The sequence below is a fragment of the Cheilinus undulatus genome, linkage group 16, assembly GCF_018320785.1.
Source record: "Cheilinus undulatus linkage group 16, ASM1832078v1, whole genome shotgun sequence".
Taxonomy (NCBI): domain Eukaryota; kingdom Metazoa; phylum Chordata; class Actinopteri; order Labriformes; family Labridae; genus Cheilinus; species Cheilinus undulatus.
The window spans coordinates 7070341-7096204 of NC_054880.1; the positions used below are offsets into that span (position 1 = coordinate 7070341).

The following is a 25864-nucleotide window of genomic DNA, read 5'->3' on the forward strand; positions in this document are numbered from 1 at the left end:
TGCAGCACGGTTCATTGTACCTTATTTCATTATTTTGATGCACGGTGCAGGAAGCTTAACCCGCAATTTCCACATAGGACGACTGCGCCGTGCACCGGAGCGCCGCAGGTTTGCTCCAACCGAAGGCGAGTGACCTCGACCACTGGAAGTGAGTCCAGAGCGCTGTGCTGTGGCGCGCAGCCCTGATCAGCAGGAAGAGGTCACGCTTCCTCCACTGGGTGAGTAGGTTAGGAAGTTCAAAAGGTTAATGTTCGCTTAAAGGATCTGTGGTTTTATGGATAATTCTTTGGCTAAATATCAAAGAATTATCCATAAAACGCCTGTGACTTCCTGTTTGGTACCTCCTGATCGATGGGTATTGATGCGGTTTGGCAGCAGCCAGCGCTGAAAATAGACCTGCAGCGCGTCCTGAACGAAGTGGAGCGAAGTGTCACTCCAGGCACGTGCGGCTTCCGGTCTGGAGCGCCAGCTGTGGAAAAGCTCCGATAGACTGGAGAGGGAGCGTGTGCTCCGCAGTACGATTCGCCGGCGTTTTCACGGCGTTCGCTGTATGTGGAAACTGGAGGTTATTTTCCCTTTCAAAAACTGATGCATATTTCTCCAGAGCCTGCAGGACTGTGTCCATAAGCTAAAACGTTACTGATTTTCTGTTTTTTGAGAAACATAGAACCGGGTCTTTTCAGCCCAAATGATGCTGGCCCCGCCCCTTTTACCGTATAGTTGAACAGGAGTCTGAATCCAGTGGTCAGCAAATTAATCATAAAGGACAAATAATAAGTGTATATGAGCCTCTGTTCAGACTCAGACTGGACTGATGAGCTGATCATGTGACCAATGATGTCATAAGCTGACATCACCACATAGATGTGGGTATTTTAACCAAGTTAGAGGGAGCTTAACGTTTAAAACACAGTTAATTGGTTAGTTTAGTGTGAATAATCTGTAAACAGTCAGGCAGACTTCAGTTGAACACGTTAGCGGTCCAAAGACACAGCGCTCTTCTTCTTCTCTCCTTCATAATTCAGGATAGAAAACCTAAAATTATGGTTTTTAAAATGTTTGAGGCATAAAATGTGACACGATAGCGTTCCCACCGCTGTGTCTATCCATTAAACTAATGAGCATGTCTTTGGACCAGTTAAAGGTTTTTAAGGATGACATCATCAAAGGCAGAGGAGGGAGTGTTGGTGAAGCCGGGGATGTTGGGGGCTTCATTTAGCCAAGAGTAGACCTTAGTTGGCAACTCTGGGAAAGTTCAGAAGAACTTCTCCAAAAGCTCCAGGTGTGAAAGCAGCCTAGATGTAGGTAGGAGGAGCCAAGGCTGGGTCTGCAGCGACGCCTCCTGCAGCAGCGTCAGCAGCAGTTATGGCTCCCTGCTGTCGTCTGTTTTTGAACGCAGCTCAGTGATCGTTAAAATACTGAACTGGTGGCCACCAGGAAGAAATGAGTGGTTTTCAGGCAGACAGGAGGAGAAGACAGACAAACACAAAGACAGAGGATTCATTACTGCATGCAGACGTTACTCACATGGCGAGGCTGCAGGCTGCGAGCTGCACAGCGCCCTCTAGGCTGCTGTTAGACCTTCAACCTCAACACATCATGGGTTAACAGGATCATGCATTGGTAGGTGAACCATGGTGGGTTTTCCTCTCATACAGCTCATTTTAGAGCGATAACAGTGGTTACAAAGATGTGTGTGTGTTTGGATGTGATGCTGCATCGACTTTATAACTGTTACATTTTAATTTCCCATGAGTCTTTGCCTGTGAAGGCTGAGAAAACGCAGTCTGCTGCAGATCAAATTAACATGTTGCTGATACAAAAGCTGGTAGCGACACACCTGCAGCGTTTTTTTTTTAACAATCCAATTATTTTATTTTTTTTTTCAGTGAAATAAAAGACAGAAAACCGTCCATGGTTCATTTTCAGATATTTAACCCACAACCACATTTCTGAGTGATTCACTGAAATCAACAATCATTCATGTGTCGTTAGGATGCAGAATTCAGTCTGTAGTCCTGTGGTTTTAAGAACATGCAGATTTAACCAGCTTCTACAGGGAGGGAAGACAGACTTAAAGGGCTATTTCACCCAAACCACCTCTGATATCATCTCCTTCTGTGTGGACTAGTTAAGGCTTTATAGCAGGGGAGTCAAACTCAATCACAGCAAGGACCGGATTCTGGATTCAGGACTAATCTGAGGGCCTAACAGGGTCACCTTTTTAACCATAAACTGTCAACCTCATTTCACCAGAAACAAAATATGAAAAAAAAAAAAAAAATTGCACCAATGATAAATGATTTTGAGGTAAAAAAAAAAAAGTAAAAAAGATAAGTTTAAAGACTGTGACGTTGCAGCCGGGTTTAAATCTGGCTGAACTGGTGTAGTCTGAGCCGGCCTTCAGGTAGCTTTAGTTGGGGTGGTGGCTGGCCCAATGGCCCAGTGCGGATTAGCCACGCCCACCACCCCTCTTTTGTTTGTTTTTGCCAGCGCTTACAGCTCCCCTTTGTTTCATTGATTTGAGTTTGAACTGATTTGATTATTAATCATAAATAAAGCTTGGATTTAGTTATTGACACTCAGTTCACTTGTTTGTATTTGCTCAGGTCTCTCTTTTGTTGGAGCCGTATTTATTGATAGTTAACGTAAGAGGCCCTAACAAGTATCAGGAAGTCTAACCATGGAGTCTTTAGTTTTAAATAGGAAGGAGCTTGTTGTTGGTGATGCTGTCTAACCTTAGAACAAAGAGGGCGGGGCTTGATCTCATGCTTCAGTCTCTTTGAGTGATTTGGGTGGTGTGGCCCTTTAAGGCGCCTCTTTTAGGCAAGATAAACTAAAAAATGTTCCTTTATGTTGAAATGTTGTTTGGATTTTAGACTCACCCAAACAAGCTGAGAGTATTAGATAATGTGGTAGAGTAGAATAAGTCATATCAGGTGGAGAGAATTCTGGATCCTAACAGCGACTGTATTTGAAGGCGTTTCACCTTTAAATACACGAGTATGTGATGAATGACTGGAGCGACATGCAGCCTGTTTGACTCATGGCGGCTTTTCACGGTGAAAAGAAGCCGACTGAATCAAACGCTCCACTTGTTGACCTTCAAACCAAAAAGACGGTCTCCACTCTGAAGAGCTTTCATGCTCGCTTTAACACTTCACACATCTTTGAACAAGCTCAGGGGTTCAAAGTCACAGATTTCTCTTTGTAAGGAACAGTCATGAAATAGGAGTGGAGGCTGTTTAACTGGGATTAATGCTACATTTATCATCTCAGTTATTTAGAACATCACTCCTCTAATACTGCTGGTAAAAGTCACTGTTTGACTTTAATGCTTCATCATTTATGAGGATAAAAACACTGATGTTAAAGGTACTGTGTAACGCTTTAGAAAATCACTGTTATTAAAGACACAGCTGATAAAACCATCCTGAATAACCTTATTATTCTGGAAAACAACCTGAAACTTAAAGGTGCAATACCTAGATTTTTTCCTCTAAAATGTCCGATTTAATACCAAAATCACTACTCCTACATCATCTACAGGGGAGTCTAAAAAAACAGAATATCATGCAGAAAAAATACTTTTCCTGTCAGTGGAACTTCCATATATTCTAGATTCATCTCATACAGTGAAATACTTCAGCACTTATTTAGTTTAAATCTTCATGATAATGACTTACAGCTCATGACATTTAAAATCCACTGTCTCTAAATATTAGAATATCACTGAACTCCTGTCCTTAAATGATTTATCACACAGAAATGATGACCTTGTAGAAAATTCTGCTCTTTTAGGATTCTTAATGGGGGTCAGGTCAGACCAGTTGGCTGACCAATCAAACCCAGTTATACCAAGGTCAGTAAACCAGTTTCTGGTAGTTCTAGCTTCACAGTGGGACCGTGAAAAGCAGTGACTTCTGTGGCTTACCCTCCTTGAATCTGCTGTGATCCAGTCTCTGAGAACAGCTTGACCTTTAACCAGTGACCTTCTGTGACTTAGGCCGGCCACGCACTAGACGATTTTTTAATCTGAAACGCTTTTAAAACCGTGAGAGACCACAGACGTCAGGACAATTTCCAAAGATTTTTCATCTTTAATCCTCTGAACGCACACACTAGACGACTCAGCCAGACTGTCAGATCACTGGAGACCACACACCTGCCGACCTGCCTAAGACCTTGCGTGATCACGTGACTTCAGAAAAAACAAAACAAAACATGGATGTCTTGCTGTCTCTCCACAACAGGCTGTCCTGGCGTGTGTTACAGGTGCAGCAACAATCAAAAAACACGGGAAAGACTCAGGACGAAATCCTGGCTGGAATTAAGGTACTGTTGTGTTCATGGTTGTGAGCGGTGAAAGTACGTGTGATTCGTCTGGTGACGCGACCGGTCTGCTTGCTCTCATGGTTGTTGCAGCGACACTACGACCTAGAATTGTAAACATCAAAAATGTTTGATATTTATGATTCGGGGTCTGGGAGGCTATGAGGCGATTTGTAGTAGTAAATTAATCGTGTTGACACCACACACATGCAGACTACTCAGACAAATAATCGTTTGTGACGAGGCTCCAGTCGGGATACGCCCCCACGATCGTCGGGGGAGTCAAACCTTGGCTAAAATCGGGCTTAAAATCCTGTAGTGTGTGGCCGGCCTTACCCTCCTTAAATATCTCTGATACAGCCTGACCTTTCACCTTTGACCTACTGTGGCTTACCCTCCTTGAGGAGGGATTCAATGATTGTCTCCTGGATGAAAATATCACTCATATGAGATGAATCTAGAACATGTAAATTCAACTTTCTGAAGTACATCGTGGAAAATGAACATCTACATGTTCTATTTGTTGAAATGCTCCTGTATAATGTTTTAATATCTATTGTGGAGTATTTACAGTACATTCACTTAAACATTTCTAACAATTTTCAAAGTGAGACAAATGTTTCATTTTAAAGCGCCATGACAAAGATGTATTCAATGAAATGGCAGATATTCCATTAAAGACTGTGTGGGCTGCTACAGGAAGCTGCTATTTAAAATTAACACAAACTCAGTCTCATGTGTAATGAGATAATCACATTAAAGACTGCCATCACATATCCAGATGCCACTGAAAGGCTTAGAAAGGTCTTAAAGTCTACAGTTGTGCCACTGTTGAACTTTTGGACAGCTACCTTTATTCTCAAAATGGAAAAACTTCTATTTTTGAACATATGAAGTTATTTTAAAGGCAGTTCTCTAAAACTTCAGTTTTTGTACTTTTAGAGCTGAAAATACACACACACATCTAAACTATCATTATTCTCTGCATATTCACCTGAATCACAGCATTGTCCAGTATACCTGCAGTAACAATCACTGAAGCGTTCCTGTTACGTAGCTTCACACTGTTCCTTTAAATCATCTTTTACTGATTTTACAGATGAGTTTTAACCCTCTCTGTCATATCCATCACTGTTTCTACGTACCTCCAACATTGTAGCCCACACAAGAGTTCTGGTCACAGTACCCTGGAGGTCCAGCAGCGCCCACAGGTCCAGGAACCCCAGGTCGACCTGGGGTTCCAGGATTCCCGGGTCGGCCTGTGGGACCCTGACTGCCAGGTCTGCCCTGCCCCTGAGGACCTGGATAGTAGGAGAAGACCTCGTAAAATGACTGGAAGGATGAAGTCTTTGAGGACTGGTGTGATCAGGCTCAGTATGGTTTTATTTACCAGGGGGTCCTGGAGGTCCTCTTGGTCCTTGGACTCCAACACCTTGAGATCCTTTCTCTCCTTTCTCTCCTGGTTGGCCTGAACAGATAAAACAGCTCTAAATCAGTCCCACTGAGACACAAAGATCTTGTTTCTATGTCCTTGTCAGTGTCAGAGCAGGATGGTTTCTCCCTCAGACCAACGTGAAACCAGGCTGACACCTCATTCATGTGATTCTGGATTTTAAATCCTGCTCTGTGACCTGATTTTCAGTCTGTGACTGTTCTTAAACCACTCCTCTTCACCTCTCTCTCCCGGCTGCCCGTTCTGTCCATTCTGTCCTGGGAAACCGGGTCTCCCTGGGGGTCCCTGCTCTCCCTGAGCTCCTGGAGCTCCCTGCCTGCCGGGCTCTCCGGGGGGTCCTGGGACAGTGCGGATGGATATGGGCGGACTTGGAGCATTGCTCAGGATTGAGCTGTAGCGAGACATGTGACCTGAAAGAAGAAGATTTCCAAAGAGGTGGAGTTAAAGCGGACGGATCACAGAGGCAGCGCCGCGTCTGTCCTGGTTAATCTGCTCGTGTTTTGACTCACTCTGAATGAGCTGCTCGCACACCTGACGGGCGATGGCCTCGACCGCAGCTGTGGACTGGACGTCACCCTGCAGAACACGAGCACAGCTAACAATGAAAACTGTTTCGCTTCCGTTCTCAGATTTTCCCCTCAAGATGTCATGTGGGGAGTTAGCCCCGCCCCCAGGTGTGGTTGGCCCTGCCCACTAGAAAGAAAGTTCTGCCCTGCTCTCCTGAGCTGGCAGCTGAGAGGAGGATCAGGAGTGCCACATCCATTTCCTGAGAGGGGTGTGGTCAGGGGCGGAGCCAGTCAGCTCATTAACATTTAAAGCCACAGACACAGAAACAGCTGGTTCTGAGCAGGGCTGAAACAGAGGGGGCTTTAGACATGCAGAAATCCAATACTGGAGTGTTTTTACAGCAACAAACTTCACAGGCATGTTTTAGAGACTTCTGAGACCTATATAAACTCGTCTTAAAGGGTCAAATATGTCCCGTTTAAGACTCAACTCTGTTTGAAATCCTGCAAAGATGCCGCTGAATTTTTACTCAAAGAAGAAACAAAACAAACAAACTGCTTCTACAGTTAAGAAGATATACTAGATCCTGCTGTGTTAACGTGGAATACCAGCATCACTGTACAGCAGAGATGATTAATCTATCATTGTTCACTAAACGAAGGACACTCACCCGTTCACCCTTCTCTCCTTTGCCTCCAGGAGGACCCTTAAAAGACAAAGATCAATGAAAATGAAGACAAAACCTTAAAAACCCCGAAATATCACTGTTGCTATCTGACTTAAAGAAAACACAACATCGAAGATTCTGCCATCCAGCTGTGACTCAGGAATATGGATGTTAAGGTGCATGTGGGTACAGGGGAGCTGGGGGGGGGGTTAGAGCCCTGAATCTCTGAGGTTGGTAAAATGAGGGTCTCTGCTCAGTGTTCTGATGGATAAATGCAAATGACCCTCTTAATCACAACATGGACGTTTCAGTTTTCCAAACTTCTAAGAGATTCTCCAGGCTGATTATATGTGTATATATAATATAAATAATAATATATAGAATAGAATAAAACCTTTAACAGAGTTTTAAATATTAACATTTTTACAGGTAAATCTGTCTGAAACTCCACATTTCTGGTTTTAATGAACAGCTCCAGTTGCTCTTTGGGGCCAAATTTCTACCGTTATATAAATCAAACACACATCAGACAGATTCTGATCCTTTTTAGGAGACAGAGGTGGAGCGACTGATCTTTAATGCTGTTTCATGGTTTTAGAACAATAGAGACTTTGACAACAACACGATTTTAAAAGGGTGATCTTTGGGTCCATCTTTTAGCCTGATCGCTGTTTTTGTCACATTAGATCAAAATTTTCAGCTCAGTTTGTTTGGAAAAAAAGAGTTTATGACTAACTAAAGAGAAAAACATTCTGAGGATTCCCTTTGGATCCTCCAGAGTCTGGATTAATCCCTGGATATGAAACATTCCTGCAGTTCCTCTATTAGAAAGCTGGATTTTTATGGGAATATCCGACACTGACATGGACAGGACGACCTCCTGCTCTGGAGCAGAATGATGGCGGGTTGGTGGACAGACTCACCGGTGGTCCCAGCTGTCCTTGTTTTCCTGGAGGACCTGTGTTTCCCGGGGCTCCTGGAGCTCCTGGGGTCCCCTAAGGAGACAAAGACAGAATAATATCACCCTGGGATTTTATGCTAACATTAATTATTCCTTTCCCGACATGTGAACATATATTCTGGATGGTGTGAGAATAGTCTCCATGTTTTTATCTGGCTACTCCTAGAAAAGCTTCCTGTTAGGGAGCCAGCGCCAACATCAGAGTGAAGACTACAGAAACTGAGAGAAGTCTTTCTGCACGGTTCCTGCACCTTTCAGCACTTTCAAGGTGCATCTTTAAGCTTTTCCAACACCTTACCACCCAGTGGTGGTATTTTATCGCATTCTTACAAATGCAGCCCTGAAACTGATGTTTTATGATGGATCGTTGATTTTCCAGGGTTTACTCTTGATCCACGGTTCATGAGTGGACAAACTCCTTCCAGGATGTTCATCGTTGGTGTTCAGTGAGGAGACACGAGACTAAAAGTGATCGAAATATTTAACAAAACAGCAGGCTTGATCTTGGTGAGTTTCTAGACCTGCCATGAAACAGGAAGTAGTCTTTATCTCAGCTGTTCACGCTCTAATCTGATCCAGACTTTATACAGTTATCCAGGGAAGTATTTCATGACAGCATAGTGCCCCCTAGTGGTAACAGGAAATGTTTGTCCTCTAGAGTGTGAACCAGAATCTGTGATTCTGAGTCACAGGGTGAAATCCGAGTATGTTATTGCCGTTAAACTGGCCTGTGCTACTTTGACATTATTGAACAAGCCGTTGGATTTATCTTGGGTTGAGGACGCTCCTGCTGCAAACATAAACACTGTGAAGTAGAGAGACGATGTCACTGCCATTAGAGTCTGAAGATTCAGATCTGCTGCCGTCACTTTAATAGAAAATTGCCTGTTAGCTGTTTAAAGAGAGAGCCAAGGAAAGGCTAGCAAACTGGAGCGTATTTGTGTTTCACTTACGATAGTTCCTGCTGGACCCGTTCTGCCTGGTGGTCCGTCTTTGCCTGGAAGTCCCTGAGGAGGAGATGGACGTAGAGGATATATGGACAAGAATAAGAACATGGATCATCTACATTAATGCTAGTAGCATGATTATGATGGAGGGATATACAAATGTTCTCTGTCATCCCCAAACTTAAAATGATGGTGTTACAGCAGCATGTTATTAAAGTGAAGCAAACACCTTTAAAAGCATGCAGTGTAAATAAATCTCAAAAGCACTAATCTCTGTAGTTTCTGTTTATTAACAGGAAGATTCTTGGAGGTTTAACCTGCAGCTTTAGAGTTTTACTGAAAAGAGGCATCAGTGTCAACATTAACACTTAAGACTCGACTCACTCGGACTCCTGCTGGTCCTTCTCGTCCCTGGGTTCCAGGTCTGCCAGGAATGCCCTGAAACACGAAACACAGAGGTCTCTGAGTGGAACTGCACTACGATGAAACACACAAGTACACGGCTAGCTCAGTCTTGTTGTAACCCTGATATCTGCTGAAAATAAGAGTTTTTCCATTTAAAGAGAGGAGCATTTATGGGGCTAAAGTCATTCTATCCAACAGAATTTTCTGCTGCAAACTACGGTGGCCGAGAGGTCTCGCACGACTGCAAATTCAAAACGCTTTGCAAAAAGAAAAAACACAACAACATTTGAGAAAAACACAAAAACAAAAGTTCACAACACAAATACAAAAACTTGCTGCAGCGCATGAATACAAACACTCAGCGCTGTGCATGGATAAAAAAACTCGGCACAGCGCGGAGGCAAACAGATTCCACAACAGCACAAAAATACAACAACTTGGCGCAGCAGATGCAAATAAAAACTCACAATGGAAATGGGGCCGTTACTAGGGACGGACCGATTCCATCAAAGCGGGAACCACTGAAGGCTCTGGATACAACGGCCATGACACCGACACTCACAACCACAACGCAAACTAACTGAAGACACGCTTGGATCGAGTAATTAAAGTAAGTAAACACTGTTCACTCATCAGCTCCACTTCTTGCACATTTTATTTTGTAATCAATAAGTTTTAGAAGTAATTTTAACCGGCAAACAGCGCAGACAGCTATGTTTGGGGTCTGATGTGCATGACGTAAGCTGTCAGAAGAATGAATAGACTCCATCAATTTGATTAAGATAGTTGTTTACATTCATATCAAACCATACAGGAGGTTACAGTTATTAAAAATCACAAAAAACACACTAAAAATTACAAAAACTTGCTGCAGCACATGAATACAAACACTCAGCGCTGTGCATGGATAAATAAACTCGGCACAGCGCGGAGGCAAACAGATTCCACAACAGCACAAAAATACAACAACTTGTCGCAGCAGATGCAAATAAAAACTCACAACAGAAGTGGGGATGTTATTAAAGACGGACGTAAACACAGCCGTTAGCAATAAAGTTATGTACAACACCATTACTCAAAATAATTTCTGTACTCACAGTATGTATTTGTGTTTTGAACTCATGTTTTTGTGTTTTTCTCAAATGTCATTTTTTTTTCTTTTTGCAAAGCATTTTGAATTTGCACTGTGTGAGACCTCTAGGCCACCGTAGCAAACTAATATTTTTTAATTCTAAAGTCTCAAAACAAGATTCACATGTCTAATTTCACAATAACCATTTTGCAGATCAACTGTTGGTGACCTGAATAATATCTGAGGAATCACGGTCAGCAGGCCTGACTCCAGCGGCTCAGATCTCAGACCTGCAGCAGTCCTCTGCAAACACTGTTGTTGGGTTGTCGTTGGTCTGGACTGGGCTTAGGAGCATTGGCTGAGAGATGCACCATTACTTTCTGGGCCACCAGTTTGCAACCATCCAGCAGCAGCATTACCAGCACTGGGCTTACATCCCACTGTTTTATGAAGCTCCCACCAGTGTGTCTAATATTTAGTCCAGTCCAGGTTCCTCAGCTGCCTCCACATCTGTCCTCTTCTCCTCTTAGCTGTTGGATCGAACAGCAGCGCGACAGGTTCACTGGCTTTTTATTAGCCAGAGGCTAGTATGTGAACTAGTACCATACAGCAGGGGTTCTCAACCTTGGGGGTGGGACCCCCTTTGGGGTCACAAGACACTGAGAGGGGGTCACCAGATGCCTTAAAAAAATGCCTTGATCAATTTTTAACATCAATTTAGCCAATTTTAGTACATTTTTGCCACTTAAACCCATTTTTGTCCGTTCTAAACCCTTTCCATCCCCTTTCTCTGCCTGTTTTTGCCACTTCTAAAATAATTCTTGCCACTTTCTGCCTATTGTTGCCTCTATCATCCACTTTTTACCCTCATTTTCACCCATTTTTGCCAGTTTATATCAATTCTTCATCCCAGTCCACCTAATTTCCACCAACTTTTTGCACTTAAAACCCTCGTCAGCCACCTTTTAAGCCCCTTTTACCACTGTTTGTGGCCATTTTTGCCACTTTTATCCAACTTTTGCCACTTTAACTCATTTATGTGCTATAAAAATCAAATTTCATCACCTTTTTCCAGCAATTTTTAACCCATTTTAATTATCGTTTTTAACATTTTCTACCCAAACGAATAAATAACGGTATTTGTTTCTTTGATCAGAGTGGTTATTATTCAGGTCAAATATAAAATATGGTTTTCACAGCTTAACTTCACAATGGACCATGGTTTTGCTGCCCTCCATGGGCCCCCAGTCTGGCTGGGTCCTGGAGACCTCTCCCTTTATCCCCCCTTATGAACAGCCTTGTCTGCATTATTCTTGAATATGCATGGCTGTTCAACCCCCCTTCAGGTACAGCGGGGGTCCCCGGTCTCTAGCACCTGTATTTTTGGGTCACAGGCTAAAAAAGGTTGAGAACCCCTGCCATAAAGCAGTCGGCGCTTGTTTAGAGAGAACAGAGACCTGTTGCCAGAGCTACACAGTTCTGAAAGCAGGTGACTTAAGCGCTCTGCTGAAATGGAATAGACGCCATTCTCTCTGAAGGGATGATGTTAGCAGTCATACCCTTATTTACAGAGGACAGAGATGGACACGGGTAAGAGAGGAGGAAAAGGATCCACAGCCTGAACCTTAAATGGGGGGTGATAAACTCAGTTTTTAAGGCAGAAGAGAAAAAAACTGCCACTTTAATGCTCCATGATATCAGTAAGGAAAACCTGAATGGCTGAATTTACTCTTTTGTATTAATTCATAGAGGAGTGTGTGTCATTTAACTGCTATCTAGCCACTTGGATCCCATCTGTGAACTTTCTCTTGTACTTCCAGAAGTTTCACTGAATCAAACACGGCATAAACAGAAGACATTCAGCTCCTCTGTTGTAGAAACACGGCGAACAGAAATATATTTGAGAAGCAGAATTCAACCTTTTGCAAATGGCACCATTATTCAGAATGTGACAACTGTTTGCTTCTGAAAGGTCACAGCGGTCCCAGTATTTTACAGCACAGACATAATTAGTGGTGGGAGGCTCGTTTCCAGCGACAGATCTTTCTGGAACAGTCTGCTGCCCTTCTTTCTGTCACTAACACACCCATTCGTTGGTATCGCTGATGAACGCAGAGCTCGATCTGAACCAAAACAAAACTGCAGTGAAAATCAGTCAAAGAGTGCAGACTCATGAGACTACAGCCAAGTTCAGCCTAAAGATTCAGAATGCAACATCAGTGTGACTGAGCTGAAATGCTCCTGTTGAAGGGTTCTGACAGCCCGTGGACATCAGCATGGTCATTTATCCTCACCGCCTCGTTCCTCTGCTGTTTCTGACATGGATGAGGAACAAGGAAACATGTCGATGACAAGGCACCAGGACTGTCAGACAGGATGATTTTCCTGATTTTCTGTCACGTTCCTCCCTCACAGAACTTATCCTGTTCCACACAATGGAGATGGTGGTGCATCCACCCTCTAAAGGAACTCTGCATGATCAGACGAGCTCATCTTGTTGGGTAGATATCTGCGTCTCTCACATGTATACTGAACTAAAAACTCACGAGAAATCTGCAATTTGAGTAAATTTGAGTTATAAACTCACCAGGAGGCCGCCATGTTTTGGCACTGGTACTGTCACATCATGAGTGCTCCTCTCCGTTGCTATAGTAACCGCTGTTTCAAACTGGCAGTATGTTTTTCTGCTTGCAGCTCTGTCAATCCTCCTAAATTTTACCTCAAAAAAACTCCCTACAAGTGACTGGATTCAGCGTATAGAGGAAGTGTAGCTTTTCAAATAGAAAGTATTATGTACAAAAGAAGGGAGTTTCTCCAAAGAAATGCTAATGTGGGCTTTAACTTTGAGAAGCACAAACAGGAAGTGTTTTCGTACTGTGTTTATCTTTACACGCAACATTTTGAACCATGTGGGAACAGAAAACTTCACAAGAGCAGTAGTTCGGGGAACAACTTGACGCATTTTAGCTCGTGGCCTTCATCTGGCTCATCAAGAAACAGATTTCAAACATATTCTACCGATGTGGACGTAAATATTTGCTACAACAAGGTGGCTCTGTATTTATCACTTTCCTGTCTAGTTTGACCGATAACCACTTTTGGTGTGAGGAAAAAAATGGAAGAGACCTCAAATTTTAAAATTCTCCATGTGTAAGATGTGCAGACCTAACACTGGCAGCCAGTCAGAAACAGCAGTTACTATAGCAACGGCAAGGAGTGCTGCAGCACTGCGACATCACAGTACCAGAGCGAAGCAAAACATGGCGACATTTATATGAGAGACACAAATACCTACCCAACAAGATGAACTAGTCTGAACATACAGGATTCCTTTAAAGATATGCTAGGGACATTTTGTACCATTCATCATGTTATTTTAAAGCCATTTTGGCTGTGTTGAATGGATAAAGCTTAAATTGTTTTAGAACTGTTGTCTTAGATCCTTAAATTAGCCTAAAGTGGCTAAGCTACACAAAAACTGGCACATTTGTTTCTTAGGACCAAAAATGTCCCATTGAAAACCATTGAAAATTACATTTTTGATCCCACATTTATCTGAACATAAAGTAATATATGCTCTTATGACAACATTTCATTTTGGACCACTAGCCTTCAGTTTTTGGTTTTTATATTTGTCCACCAGATGGCGCTACTTTTTCCCATTCAAAGCATGCTGCAAATGTCCCACTTCTTACTGATCTTGCAAAGGTGCCTTGCTACTGAAATGATGAGTGTGTGTCGCTATTGATGTTGGATAATGAAAAAGTGTGTGTTTTTATTTTATTCAAGTTTCTGTGGTTTTGTTCTATTAAAAACAGTGGAGGTGTGTTAAACATACTGGCCTTTAAAGGGTTAAAAACCCCAAAATATAATATTTGATATTTAAATTTCAGGCTGATGTGATTTTAAAAGACTGACTCGTTTAAAGAGAAAAAGAATATGAAGAAAAAATGTTTTCACAGCAGTTTTTGGGGAGCGGACATTTGTGTTAGGGAATTAAAGGACCTCTTAAGGATTGATAACATCCTCAGCCATGGTTGGAATTTGCTCTCTTTTGTCAGCGTGGAGGAAAATCTATATGGCTCAGTCTTTACAGGCTCACCATAAAAGCCCCACACTTCAGTTTCTATGAATTCTAACTGTCCTAGACTCCTAGATAACCAGAGGTCCTCTGGTGAATGTCGCTGCTCTCCTCCAGTCTCTTCATACCTGAGGTCCCTGTGGTCCAGCATCACCTTTCTGTCCTCTCTCTCCTGGAGGACCCTGCAGACAAAACATAACAATCACATTTTAAGAAATCAGTACATGTTCTGACTTTGATGCATGCATGCAACATGTTCCAAAAAGTTAGGACAGAAGCAAGAAAGGACTGGGAAAGTTGTAGAACGCTCAAAAATACCTGGAACACTCCACAACTAATTAGGTTAATTAGTAACACGTGATCAGTGCACCTGTTGGATGTTAAAGGAGCATTCCTGAAACACTCAGCTGACCACAATCAGCGACAAGCCAAGGTTCTCCCCTTTTAGGGCAAACAGTCTGATAGAACAATGCGCCTCAACATACAGGTGGAAGGAGCTGAGAGACTGGACCGTTTACAGTCAATAAAATCGTCAGAGAATCTAGATAAATCTTTGCTGAGGGGCGAGGCTGAAAACCAACACTGAATGCCTGTGACCTTTGACCCCTCAGGCACTAAAACTCATCATCATTCTGTGATGGATATTACAATGTGGGCTCAGAAACACTTTGTTAGTTAACACAGTACATCTCTGCATCTACTAATGAGAGTTAAGACTGTACCATGGACAGACTAAAACATATAAGCCGACAACATCCAGGAGACCGTTCTCTAATCGAAGGTAGAAACGTTTCCTCTGGTTTGACGAGTCCATTCAAACAGTTTTAGAGATAGGCTGCTGAGTCTGGGCTTAAGAGGAAAAGGACCATTCAGGACCACCAAGCAGTCTGGTTCAATTTGGTACAGCGTGGCATGGCACACTGTTTTTCGTTTCCATAGAGCAAGTGTTGGAGAGGGTCCCAAAAAAACTGACCTGTACCGTCCCACTTTTTGGCACCCTTCCGTAGGGGTGCCAGTCTTACCTATCCGTCCCAGAAAGGTGGAGCTACACAAACAACAATAGGAGGTTGGACTGACGTCACATCAGCGCGCGACAGTAACACTCAGCTCCGGGCTGAAGAACACGGATGTGAAGGCTCACATCAGCCTGGTCTATCTGTGATGGACGTGATATTAAATCAATGCTGATGTTCTGTGACTATGAAGCTTCAGATCAGCTGATTCTCCCTACTGTAGATAGTTCTTCATCTACTCCTTTCTTTAGGTAACCAGTGAAAACATCACTCTGTGGCTGTGGAACTGCAGCCTATTTTAAAACAAGCATCACTTGCTTCCATGCAGACAGCATTTTTTTCAGGAACGTCTAACAGCGTTTAATTCAGTGAGACAATGCAAAGACACATTCCGATCAAGTCACAACAGCATGGCTTCACAAAAAAAGAGGGCAGGACCTAGACTGACCTATCTCCCACTGAAAATGTACAGCACACTCTAAAATACATAATTTGACAAAGAAACCCCACACTGCTGGGTGAGTTAAGAACATGTGAAAGAATTCCACTTTAAATCCTTCAACAGTGGAGGTTCTCCAGCCCCAGACCCTGGCAGTGTTGTTAGAAGTAAAGAAACAGTAGTTAACATGCTCCTGTGCCAACTTTTATGGAATATACTGCAGGAATTAAACACTGAATCTGTGTATATTTCCAAATAGCAGTAAAGTTTATGAGTTTTAACATTAAATGTCTTCGTGCTGTGCTAAAAACAGGTTGAAAAACAGTTGCAAATGCCTGCATCGAGGTTTTATTTACATCTAGAAGAACGCCCCAACTTTTTGGGATCTGAGTTCGTAAAAACTTTGCATTAAAAGAAAGGCTGTAGATAAGCAAACGTGAACATGTTGCAGGATAAATAAATAAATAAATGAGCAGTACTTTCTTTGTGAGTGCTAACTGAATCATGAACATATAATAATGTGGACTTCAGATCTATAACGCTGATCTATGGTCGTGTGTTTGCTGTACCGGGGATCCAATGATGGAGCGCCCACTGGGCCCCTGGGGTCCTTGGGGTCCCTGAGGTCCCGGTACGCCAATATCACCCACAGGACCTGTTGGCCCCTGTAGAGAGAGAGAGAGAGAGAGGGAGAGAGAGAGTTAGGTCAGTACACTAAACAACTGCAGTTGCTGTTACACCTTTTAAAGAGGCTGTGTTCTATGGGTCTGGGTCTGGGTCTGGGTCTGGGTCTGGTGTTCTGTGAGATTCTGGTCTCAGTCTTGCGTGGCTGTTACATGAGTGCTTCCTGTTTTATTTTGGTGTTTCCTTTAGTGACTGCTGATGTCACCTTGTCTGCACCTGTGGTTAATGACCCAGAGTCTATTTAGGCAGGATCTGCTCACCAGCTCACTCTCTTTTTCTCCACCTTGCAGCAGCAGCACTTCCTTTGTGTGCGCTCAGGTTTTGTTTAGTTAAACCTTGGTTAAAACTTCAATAAAAGTGATTATTGTTTAACCCATTGAGTGTGTGGTTTCCATTGTTATGTTTGGCATTTGAGCCAGCCGTAACATAATAACGGGGGCTCGTGGTTGAACTTGGATTAGTTTTGCCCCTAGATTAGTTTAGTTTGTTCAGGTTTTTTTTAGTTTTGGAGGTGTGATACAAGCACTGAGGCAGTTTCTGCTGGGAGTCTTCTGGTGAGTACGTGTGGAAGCACATGGTCTGAGTGTATGGGATGCCAAGTTAGAGGTAATTCTCCCTGGTTTAGTTAGGAGGGGTCTTGCTGGGCTGACTTCGGTCGTCCTTCCATCGGCCTCTCATTTGTTGTTTTCATTTCTTTCACATTTTTTCTGGTAACCCTGGGGAGGGGGTGCGCTGGATTCAGTTTATTGTAGTTGGTCGTGTCTGTGGCCTTCTGCGGTATTCTGGGTCTAGTGATGCCTCGAGCCCGGCACGCCAACCAGGTAGGTTTAGAAAAGTTTAGGTAGGAACCAGGGGGAGTTGCTTTTTTTTTTCTGTACACTCAGTGATATGTTTCCAGTACTCAGTGGAAGATGTTTTGTGCTGGCTAGGTAATTTTGTGTAGGTACTCTTCTTTATTGTGGGGTATTATTGACTGTTTTCTAAAGCCTAACTTTTGTGTGTTATACAGTGCTTGTATTAGGCTATTTTGTGGCATCAGGTGGAAGTGTGTAGCTTGTCTTTGTGTGTAGGCTAGTTCTCCCTGAGTTTGTAGCTAGCTTAGCTTAGCTTTTGTTGACCAGCAGGTTACATTTGAGGTAATTTGCATGGGTAAATTTTGTGTGCTACATCATAAGTTCAAGGGGGATTAAAGTAGTCCTACTTTTGTGTAGTATAGCACTGAGGTTCTCTCAGTTTAGTGGAAAGTGCCCTAGTTACTCGTGTGGGTTCTTCTTTTCGTGTGTGAGCTGTGATTTAGTTGTGTCGAATAGTCACAACATAGCTGCAGCTCTGTGGCCCATTTTTGTGAATCTCTGTGGAGAAATTTGTGGTTCAGTGACAAGTGTGCCTTAGTGTGTTGCTATTATGGCATTTGAGTTAGACAGGTTTGTTAAGGAGCCTGATGCTAAGCAACTTTTTGTTTGCACAAAAAAGGATCTTCATGCTGTAGCAGACCATTATGGCGTTGCTATTCAAGGTAATCTTAAAAAAGATGATTTCCGCTCTAAAATCATAAATGGGTTACTTGAACAGGGCATTTTGTGTTAAAAATTTGAACTGCCCACTGAGCAATCAGATGCTTTTTCAGAGGAAGAGCAGGAAAAGCAGAGTGAGATAGAAACGTCAGAAGTTTCTGTAGGCAAAGCTTCAGGATCAAGAGAGCTTGAGTTAAAGTTACAATTAAGAAAACTTGAATTAGAGATTGAGGCAAAGGAAAGAGAGCAGATCAGAAAGCATGAGCTGGAGCGGGAAAGAACTTCAGGAGATACAGTTGAGGGCTCAGACAGGGAGTAATGCTACTGATAAATCTGGCTCCTCGAGTTTCTCCAAATTTGATGTCGGTAAAAATATAAATTTGGTGCCTCCTTTCAATGAAAAAGATGTTGAGAAGTATTTTTCATTGAAAGGAGGGTGGCGACCACCTTGGAGTGGCCTAAGCACTGTTGGACTTTGCTTTTGCAGTGTGTTCTTTCTGGTAAAGCTCAGGAGGTGTATTCCTCACTAACTTTAGAGAAGAGCTTCGACTATGATACTGTGAAAGGGTCCATTTTGCGGGCATATGAACTTGTGCCAGAGGCTTATAGACAGCGTTTTCGTAGCTATTCCAAAGCTGAAAAGCAAACTTTTGTGGAATTTGCGCGAGAAAAAGAGATTTTGTTTGATCGGTGGTGCACCTCAACAAAAGTAGAAACAAAAGATTTGCGACAGTTAATTCTCCTTGAAGAGTTAAAAAATTGTGTTCCAGAAGTTGTTGCAACCTATTTAAGTGAACAAAGGACAAAAACTGTTGCAGATGCAGCTATTTTGGCTGATGAGTATGTTTTAGCTCATAAAGTTTCATTTAGTGACCAGCCTCAGACAGAGACTAAAACTCGCACTACTCCTCAGCGTCCTCGCTTTTCAAACAAAAGTTCTGCCAGTTTCTCAGGTAGTAAAACCCCCAGTTCTAAAACCAGCAGTTCAGAACGTGTTTGTTTTTACTGCAAAAAGCTTGGCCATATGGTAGCTGACTGTCCAATTCTAAGTAAGAAGCAAAAACCTAAACCAGTGGCCTTGATTGGTTCTGTGAGTGGCCCACTTCCTGTTATGAAAACTGAATGAAAACATGATCAGTCCTGCAAAAATGTCTCTGAACCATCAGGTTTCGAACCATTCATTATTGATGGCTTTGTAGCACTGTCCGAATCTGACTATGCTGTTCCAGTCTATATCTTGCGGGATACTGGTGCCTCAAAATCTATTCTTCTGCAGGGAGTGTTACCTTAGTCTGACAAAACTTTTCTTGGTGGTGATGCACTGATACAAGGATGTGAAATGTCCTATCTCAGAGCCCCTCTGCACACAGTGTATTTAAAATGTGGATTGGTCACAGGGCCTGTTCAAGTTGGTTTGCGTCCCTACATTCCAGTAGAAGGGGTCAGTCTCATTCTAGGTAATGACCTTGCTGGAGGAAAGGTGTTTCCTTCACCAGTTGTGACAGACAACCCTATGCTTACTGAACAGTCTGACTCTGACCAAAGTGAACTAAAAACAGATGCTTGTGTTTATCCTGCTTGTGTCGTGACCCGAGCTCAGGCTCGCAAAGCTAATGAAGCTAACCTTGCTGATACGTTTATGGTTGACACTTTTGACACTGATAGCCAAGTGCTAGTGGCTAGTTCTGATGCTAAGCCCAACAGAGAAAGTAGTAGTGGTACCCCAGCTACTGTCCCAGAGGTTATTGAGTTGACATTGTGTGATCCTGATGTGACTGTTAGCTCACTTCCATTAGGTAGAGAACAGCTAGTTAAGTCACAGAAAGCTGATCCTTCGTTAGGTAAGTGTTTTGCAGCTGTTAAGCCTAAGGAAGGATTGTCGTCTGTTCCCGTTGGTTTCTTTGTGGAAGGTGATGTACTTATGCGTAAGTGGACTGCTGTTAATGATGGGTCAGACTGGAGTACCACCTACCAAGTTGTTGTACCTTCTGTATATTGTGCACAGGTATTAAAGTTAGCTCATGATAATGCTATGTCTGGTCACTTGGGAGTTACAAAGACCTATGACAGGATTCTGAGACACTTCTTTTGGCCAGGTTTAAAATCTTCAGTGGTTGAGTATTGTCGTACTTGTCATGTGTGCCAGTTAGCAGGCAAGCCCAATCAGGTGGTTCCCCCTGCACCTCTTCAGCCTATTACGGTGATAGGGGAACCTTTTGAGAGACTCATTGTTGACTGTGTAGGCCCTCTACCAAAGTCAAAGTCTGGCTTTCAATATCTTTTGACTATTATGTGTGCTAACACCCGTTACCCTGAGGCAATACCCCTGCGTTCTATGAAAGCTAAGGTTGTTGTGTGGGAACTTGTGAAGTTCTGCACTACTTTTGGTTTACCAAAAATCATCCAGACAGATCAAGGGACGAACTTCATGTCCAAGGTGTTTAATCAAGTATTACAGGTTCTTAGTGTGAAACATCAGGTTTCTAGTGCCTTTCACCCTGAGAGTCAAGGTGCCCTGGAAAGATTTCACCAGACCCTTAAATCTATGCTTCGCACCTACTGTCTTGAACATGGTCCTGAATGGGATGAAGGTATTCCATTCTTGTTGTTTGCTATCCGTGAAACTGTGCAGGAATCACTGGGTTTTAGCCCTGCCGAGCTAGTTTTTGGTCACACAGTTAGGGGTCCTTTAAAGTTGCTGCGAGAGAAACTGCTCACAGAGTCCTCTGTGACTATGTGAGTTCCTTCCGTGAGCGCCTTCACAATGCCTGTGAAGTTGCTAAACAGGCCATGTCAGCTTCTCAAGGTAAAATGAAACAGCACTTTGACAAAAAGGCAGTGCAGCGTTCTTTTTGTCCAGGTGATTCTGTGTTGGCCCTTCTGCCGATACCTGGATCAGCACTGCAGGCCAGGTTTTCCGTGCCATATGTCACCGTCATGGCATTTGGCATGTGTCATGCCCCTGCCACCTTTCAGCGGCTAATGTGGACAGTGTTGTCTGGTGTACCTAATTGTGAGGCCTACTTAGATGATGTTGTTGTGTATTCACCTGACTGGGAAAGTCACATGAATACTTTGCACAGTGTTTTTGACTGCTTTGAGAAAGCGTCTTTAACTCTTAACCTCAGTAAATGTGAGTTTGCAAAAGCCACTATTACTTACCTTGGTAAAGAAGTAGGTCAGGGACAGGTTTGCCCCATTGCAGCTAAGATCAGTGCTGTGGCTCAGTACCCTGTCCCCACTACTAAACGCCAGTTGAGACGTTTCCTTGGGTTAGCAGGTTATTATAGAGCATTCTGTTGCAACTTTGCCACCATTGTTGCACCCCTGACTGACCTTGTCAGTCCAGCTAGGGAGTTGGTGTGGGACTCCAAGTGTGAGCAGGCTTTTCAAGCTGTTAAGGCTGTCCTGTGCAACTCTCCTGTACTTGCTGCCCCAAATTTTGCTGTTCCATTCAAGCTTGAGGTTGATGCCAGTGGTAAAGGTGCTGGAGCTGTCTTGATTCAAGAGATTCGCCATAAGAAAGGCCAAGAAAATGTTGTTGCTGATGCCTTGTCTCGTGTTTTTGAGTGATGTCACAATATGTGCCATCTTTATGGGGGGGAGTGTTACATGAGTGCTTCCTGTTTTATTTTGGTGTTTCCTTTAGTGACTGCTGATGTCACCTTGTCTGCAGCTGTGGTTAATGACCCAGAGTCTATTTAGGCAGGATCTGCTAACCAGCTCACTCTCTTTTTCTCCACCTTGCAGCAGCAGCACCTCCAGCAGCAGCACTTCCTTTGTGTGCGCTCAGGTTTTGTTTAGTTAAACCTTGGTTAAAACTTCAATAAAAGTGATTATTATTTAACCCATCGAGTGTGTGGTTTCCATTGTTATGTTCGGCATTTGAGCCAGCCGTAACAGTGGCTTAGAAATAAAAAGGTTTGTAAACAACAGGAGCTGCTGGAGCTTCCTGTTTCCTTCATGACTGTTTTCATCCTCTACACCCAGACGGTGAAGCTGTGAAACCTCAGTTGTATAGTGTTGGTTAACTTCAGTCCTTCTAGTTCTTTCTCTGTGTCAGTGGTGTGACATCTGATTAAAAGAGGAAACGTTTGTATCAGTGAAACAGGATAAACTCTTGAGATGCTATCTCTCCACAGAATGGCTGAATTCAGAGAGGAAGAAGCTGAAAATAAACCATTAAATAATAAATCTGTATACATTATTCTTCATCTATTTTTGTTTTCAGAGGTCTAACTCCATCTGCAGCTCCGAGTCGATGGCAGCCGTCATGAGAGGAAAACCAGTGAATATGAGTTTTTATTTGTGACGGGGTTCTCAGGATGAAGCTCTCAAAGAAAAACGGCACCAAATTTCACATTATTTCTTTTTCTATCGTTTTGGTAAGGCACTGGAAAAACACGTCACATTCAACCTTCCTCTAACTCCTAAAACCTAAGGATGGTTCCTCCTCATCTCTTCTGTAAACTGGATTTTCACAATAAAAGCCTCATCCATGTCAAACTAGCTTTCTTACAATCTCTCTTAAGGAGAGGGACCTGGATGCAGACAAGGACCCTGACTTTATACTGGAGGTCAGACGGGTGCCGCCATATCTCGTCTTCTTGTACCAGAGGTCACCTGAACTAAACTGGAAGTTTTTTTTTCTTCGTTGTTTTCTTATTAATGGAGGCGGATGCACCGAGTTTACGGTCTAAAAAAGCACAACCATCACATTAGATTGATTTGATGAATGGATTTATGATCCATATAGAAGACGGACAGAGCAGAGAGTGCTGTGGAATAGACGGACTAGAAGGGGAACGCTTTGTTTCGTGCTGCTTCACATGTGGATCACTGTGCAGACGGAGTATGTGGAATTTGAGGGTTCTTCATTTTGAACAGAATCGGCCCTCCTACAGAGCACGCTCACATCCACCATCCAGAGACAAACACTCTGTTTTAAAACCATTAAATGGTAGCGGTGTGAAAGCTTTAGGGTCAAATGTTAAACTGACAAATTAAAATAATTATTTTTACTTTTTATATAATATTTTGACCTGTTAGACTCCCAATTCTAAATTCAAGTCAAATTTTTTACTTTTTAAGTCATCATTTTGACATCTAGCTCATATTTTTTAACTTTTTAAGTCATCATTTTGGATTCTGGCTCATATTTTGACATTTCAACTCCTAGTTTTGTTTTATTAATCCCATATTTTGATATACCAGACACACAATTTAAAATTTTAAGTCATATTTTGGCCTTTCAAACGTGTGATTTCAACTTTCTCCTCATATACTTGTTCTCTTAAAAACATTATTTTTCTATTTTTATCTCAGATTTGAGCCTTTAAACTTAATGTTTTTATTTCTTTTGAATTTCCAAATGATTTATCATCAGTGCTGTTTTTGTTTCATATTTTATTACTGGTGAAAATGAGGTTGACAGTAATAGTTTAATTTTGACCCTGTTAGGCCCTCAGGTTCGACCTAAATCCAGAGTTCAGCCCCTGCTGTATTGAGTTTGACACCCCTGATATATACTGTTTTTATAATGTTATTATAAAAACATTATAATAAAACATTATAAAAACATTATAATGATATTATAATGTTTTTATCATGTTATTATAATGTTTTTATAATGATATTATAATGTTTTTATAATGTTTTTATAATGTTATTATAATAACATTATAATGTTTTATTATAATGTTTTTATAATGTAATTATAATGTTTTTATAATGTTATTATAATGTTATTGTAATGTTTTTATAATGTTTTTATAATGTTTTTATAATGTAATTATAATGTTTTTATAATGTAATTATAATGTTTTTATAATGTTATTATAATGTTATTGTAATGTTTTTATAATGTTTTTATAATGTTTTTATAATGATATTATAATGTTTTTATAATGTTATTATAATGTTATTATAATGTTTTTATAATGTTATTATAATGTTATTATAATGTTTTTATAATGTTATTATGTTTTTATAATGTTTTTATAATGTTATTATAATGTAATTATAATGTTTTTATAATGTAATTATAATGTTTTTATAAAGTTATTATAATGTTATTGTAATGTTTTTATAATGTTTTTATAATGTTTTTATAATGATATTATAATGTTTTTATAATGTTATTATAATGTTATTATAATGTTTTTATAATGTTATTATAATGTTATTATAATGTTTTTATAATGTTATTATGATTTTATAATGTTTTTATAATGTTATTATAATGTAATTATAATGTTTTTATAATGTTATTATAATGTTATTATAATGTTATTATAATGTTTTTATAATGTTATTATAATGTTTTTATAATGTTTTTATAATGATATTACAATGTTATTATAATGTTTTTATAATGTTATTATAATGTTATTATAATGTTTTTATAATGTTATTATGTTTTTATAATGTTTTTATAATGTTATTATAATGTTTTTATAATGTTATTATAATGTTATTATAATGTTTTTATAATGTTATTATAATGTTATTATAATGTTTTTATAATGTTATTATAATGTTTTTATAATGTTTTTATAATGATATTACAATGTTTTTATAATGTTTTTATAATGTTTTTATAATGATATTACAATGTTATAAGAATGTTTTTATAATGTTTTTATAATGTTATTATTATTTTTTATAATGTTTTTATAATGTTATTATAATGTTTTTATAATGTTATTATAAAAACATTATAATAAAACATTATAAAAACATTATAATGATATTATAATGTTTTTATCATGTTATTATAATGTTTTTATAATGATATTATAATGTTTTTATAATGTTTTTATAATGTTATTATAATAACATTATAATGTTTTATTATAATGTTTTTATAATGTAATTATAATGTTTTTATAATGTTATTATAATGTTATTGTAATGTTTTTATAATGTTTTTATAATGTTTTTATAATGATATTATAATGTTTTTATAATGTAATTATAATGTTTTTATAATGTTATTATAATGTTATTGTAATGTTTTTATAATGTTTTTATAATGTTTTTATAATGATATTATAATGTTTTTATAATGTTATTATAATGTTATTATAATGTTTTTATAATGTTATTATAATGTTATTATAATGTTTTTATAATGTTATTATGTTTTTATAATGTTTTTATAATGTTATTATAATGTAATTATAATGTTTTTATAATGTAATTATAATGTTTTTATAAAGTTATTATAATGTTATTGTAATGTTTTTATAATGTTTTTATAATGTTTTTATAATGATATTATAATGTTTTTATAATGTTATTATAATGTTATTATAATGTTTTTATAATGTTATTATAATGTTATTATAATGTTTTTATAATGTTATTATGATTTTATAATGTTTTTATAATGTTATTATAATGTAATTATAATGTTTTTATAATGTTATTATAATGTTATTATAATGTTATTATAATGTTTTTATAATGTTATTATAATGTTTTTATAATGTTTTTATAATGATATTACAATGTTATTATAATGTTTTTATAATGTTATTATAATGTTATTATAATGTTTTTATAATGTTATTATGTTTTTATAATGTTTTTATAATGTTATTATAATGTTTTTATAATGTTATTATAATGTTATTATAATGTTTTTATAATGTTATTATAATGTTATTATAATGTTTTTATAATGTTATTATAATGTTTTTATAATGTTTTTATAATGATATTACAATGTTTTTATAATGTTTTTATAATGTTTTTATAATGATATTACAATGTTATAAGAATGTTT

General features: G+C 39.8%; 1 protein-coding gene across 3 annotated transcripts in view; it reads right to left on the bottom strand.

The window, feature by feature from the left end:
• LOC121523988 (collagen alpha-1(XIV) chain-like) overlaps window positions 1-25864 on the bottom strand; it is a 269909-nt gene that overhangs the window by 4502 nt on the left and 239543 nt on the right. For 2 of the 3 annotated variants that reach the window (XM_041809125.1, XM_041809124.1), the window contains exons 38-47: window positions 16447-16542; window positions 14554-14607; window positions 9252-9305; window positions 8874-8927; window positions 7883-7954; window positions 6963-6998; window positions 6295-6361; window positions 6007-6195; window positions 5723-5800; window positions 5478-5633 (exon numbers count right to left, since the gene is read on the bottom strand). In XM_041809125.1, coding sequence (XP_041665059.1) covers window positions 5478-5633; window positions 5723-5800; window positions 6007-6195; window positions 6295-6361; window positions 6963-6998; window positions 7883-7954; window positions 8874-8927; window positions 9252-9305; window positions 14554-14607; window positions 16447-16542 — 856 coding nt within the window. Of the gene's footprint in view, window positions 1-1132; window positions 1424-5477; window positions 5634-5722; window positions 5801-6006; window positions 6196-6294; window positions 6362-6962; window positions 6999-7882; window positions 7955-8873; window positions 8928-9251; window positions 9306-14553; window positions 14608-16446; window positions 16543-25864 lie in introns of those variants that run through there. The other variant, XM_041809126.1, reaches the window with a different exon arrangement.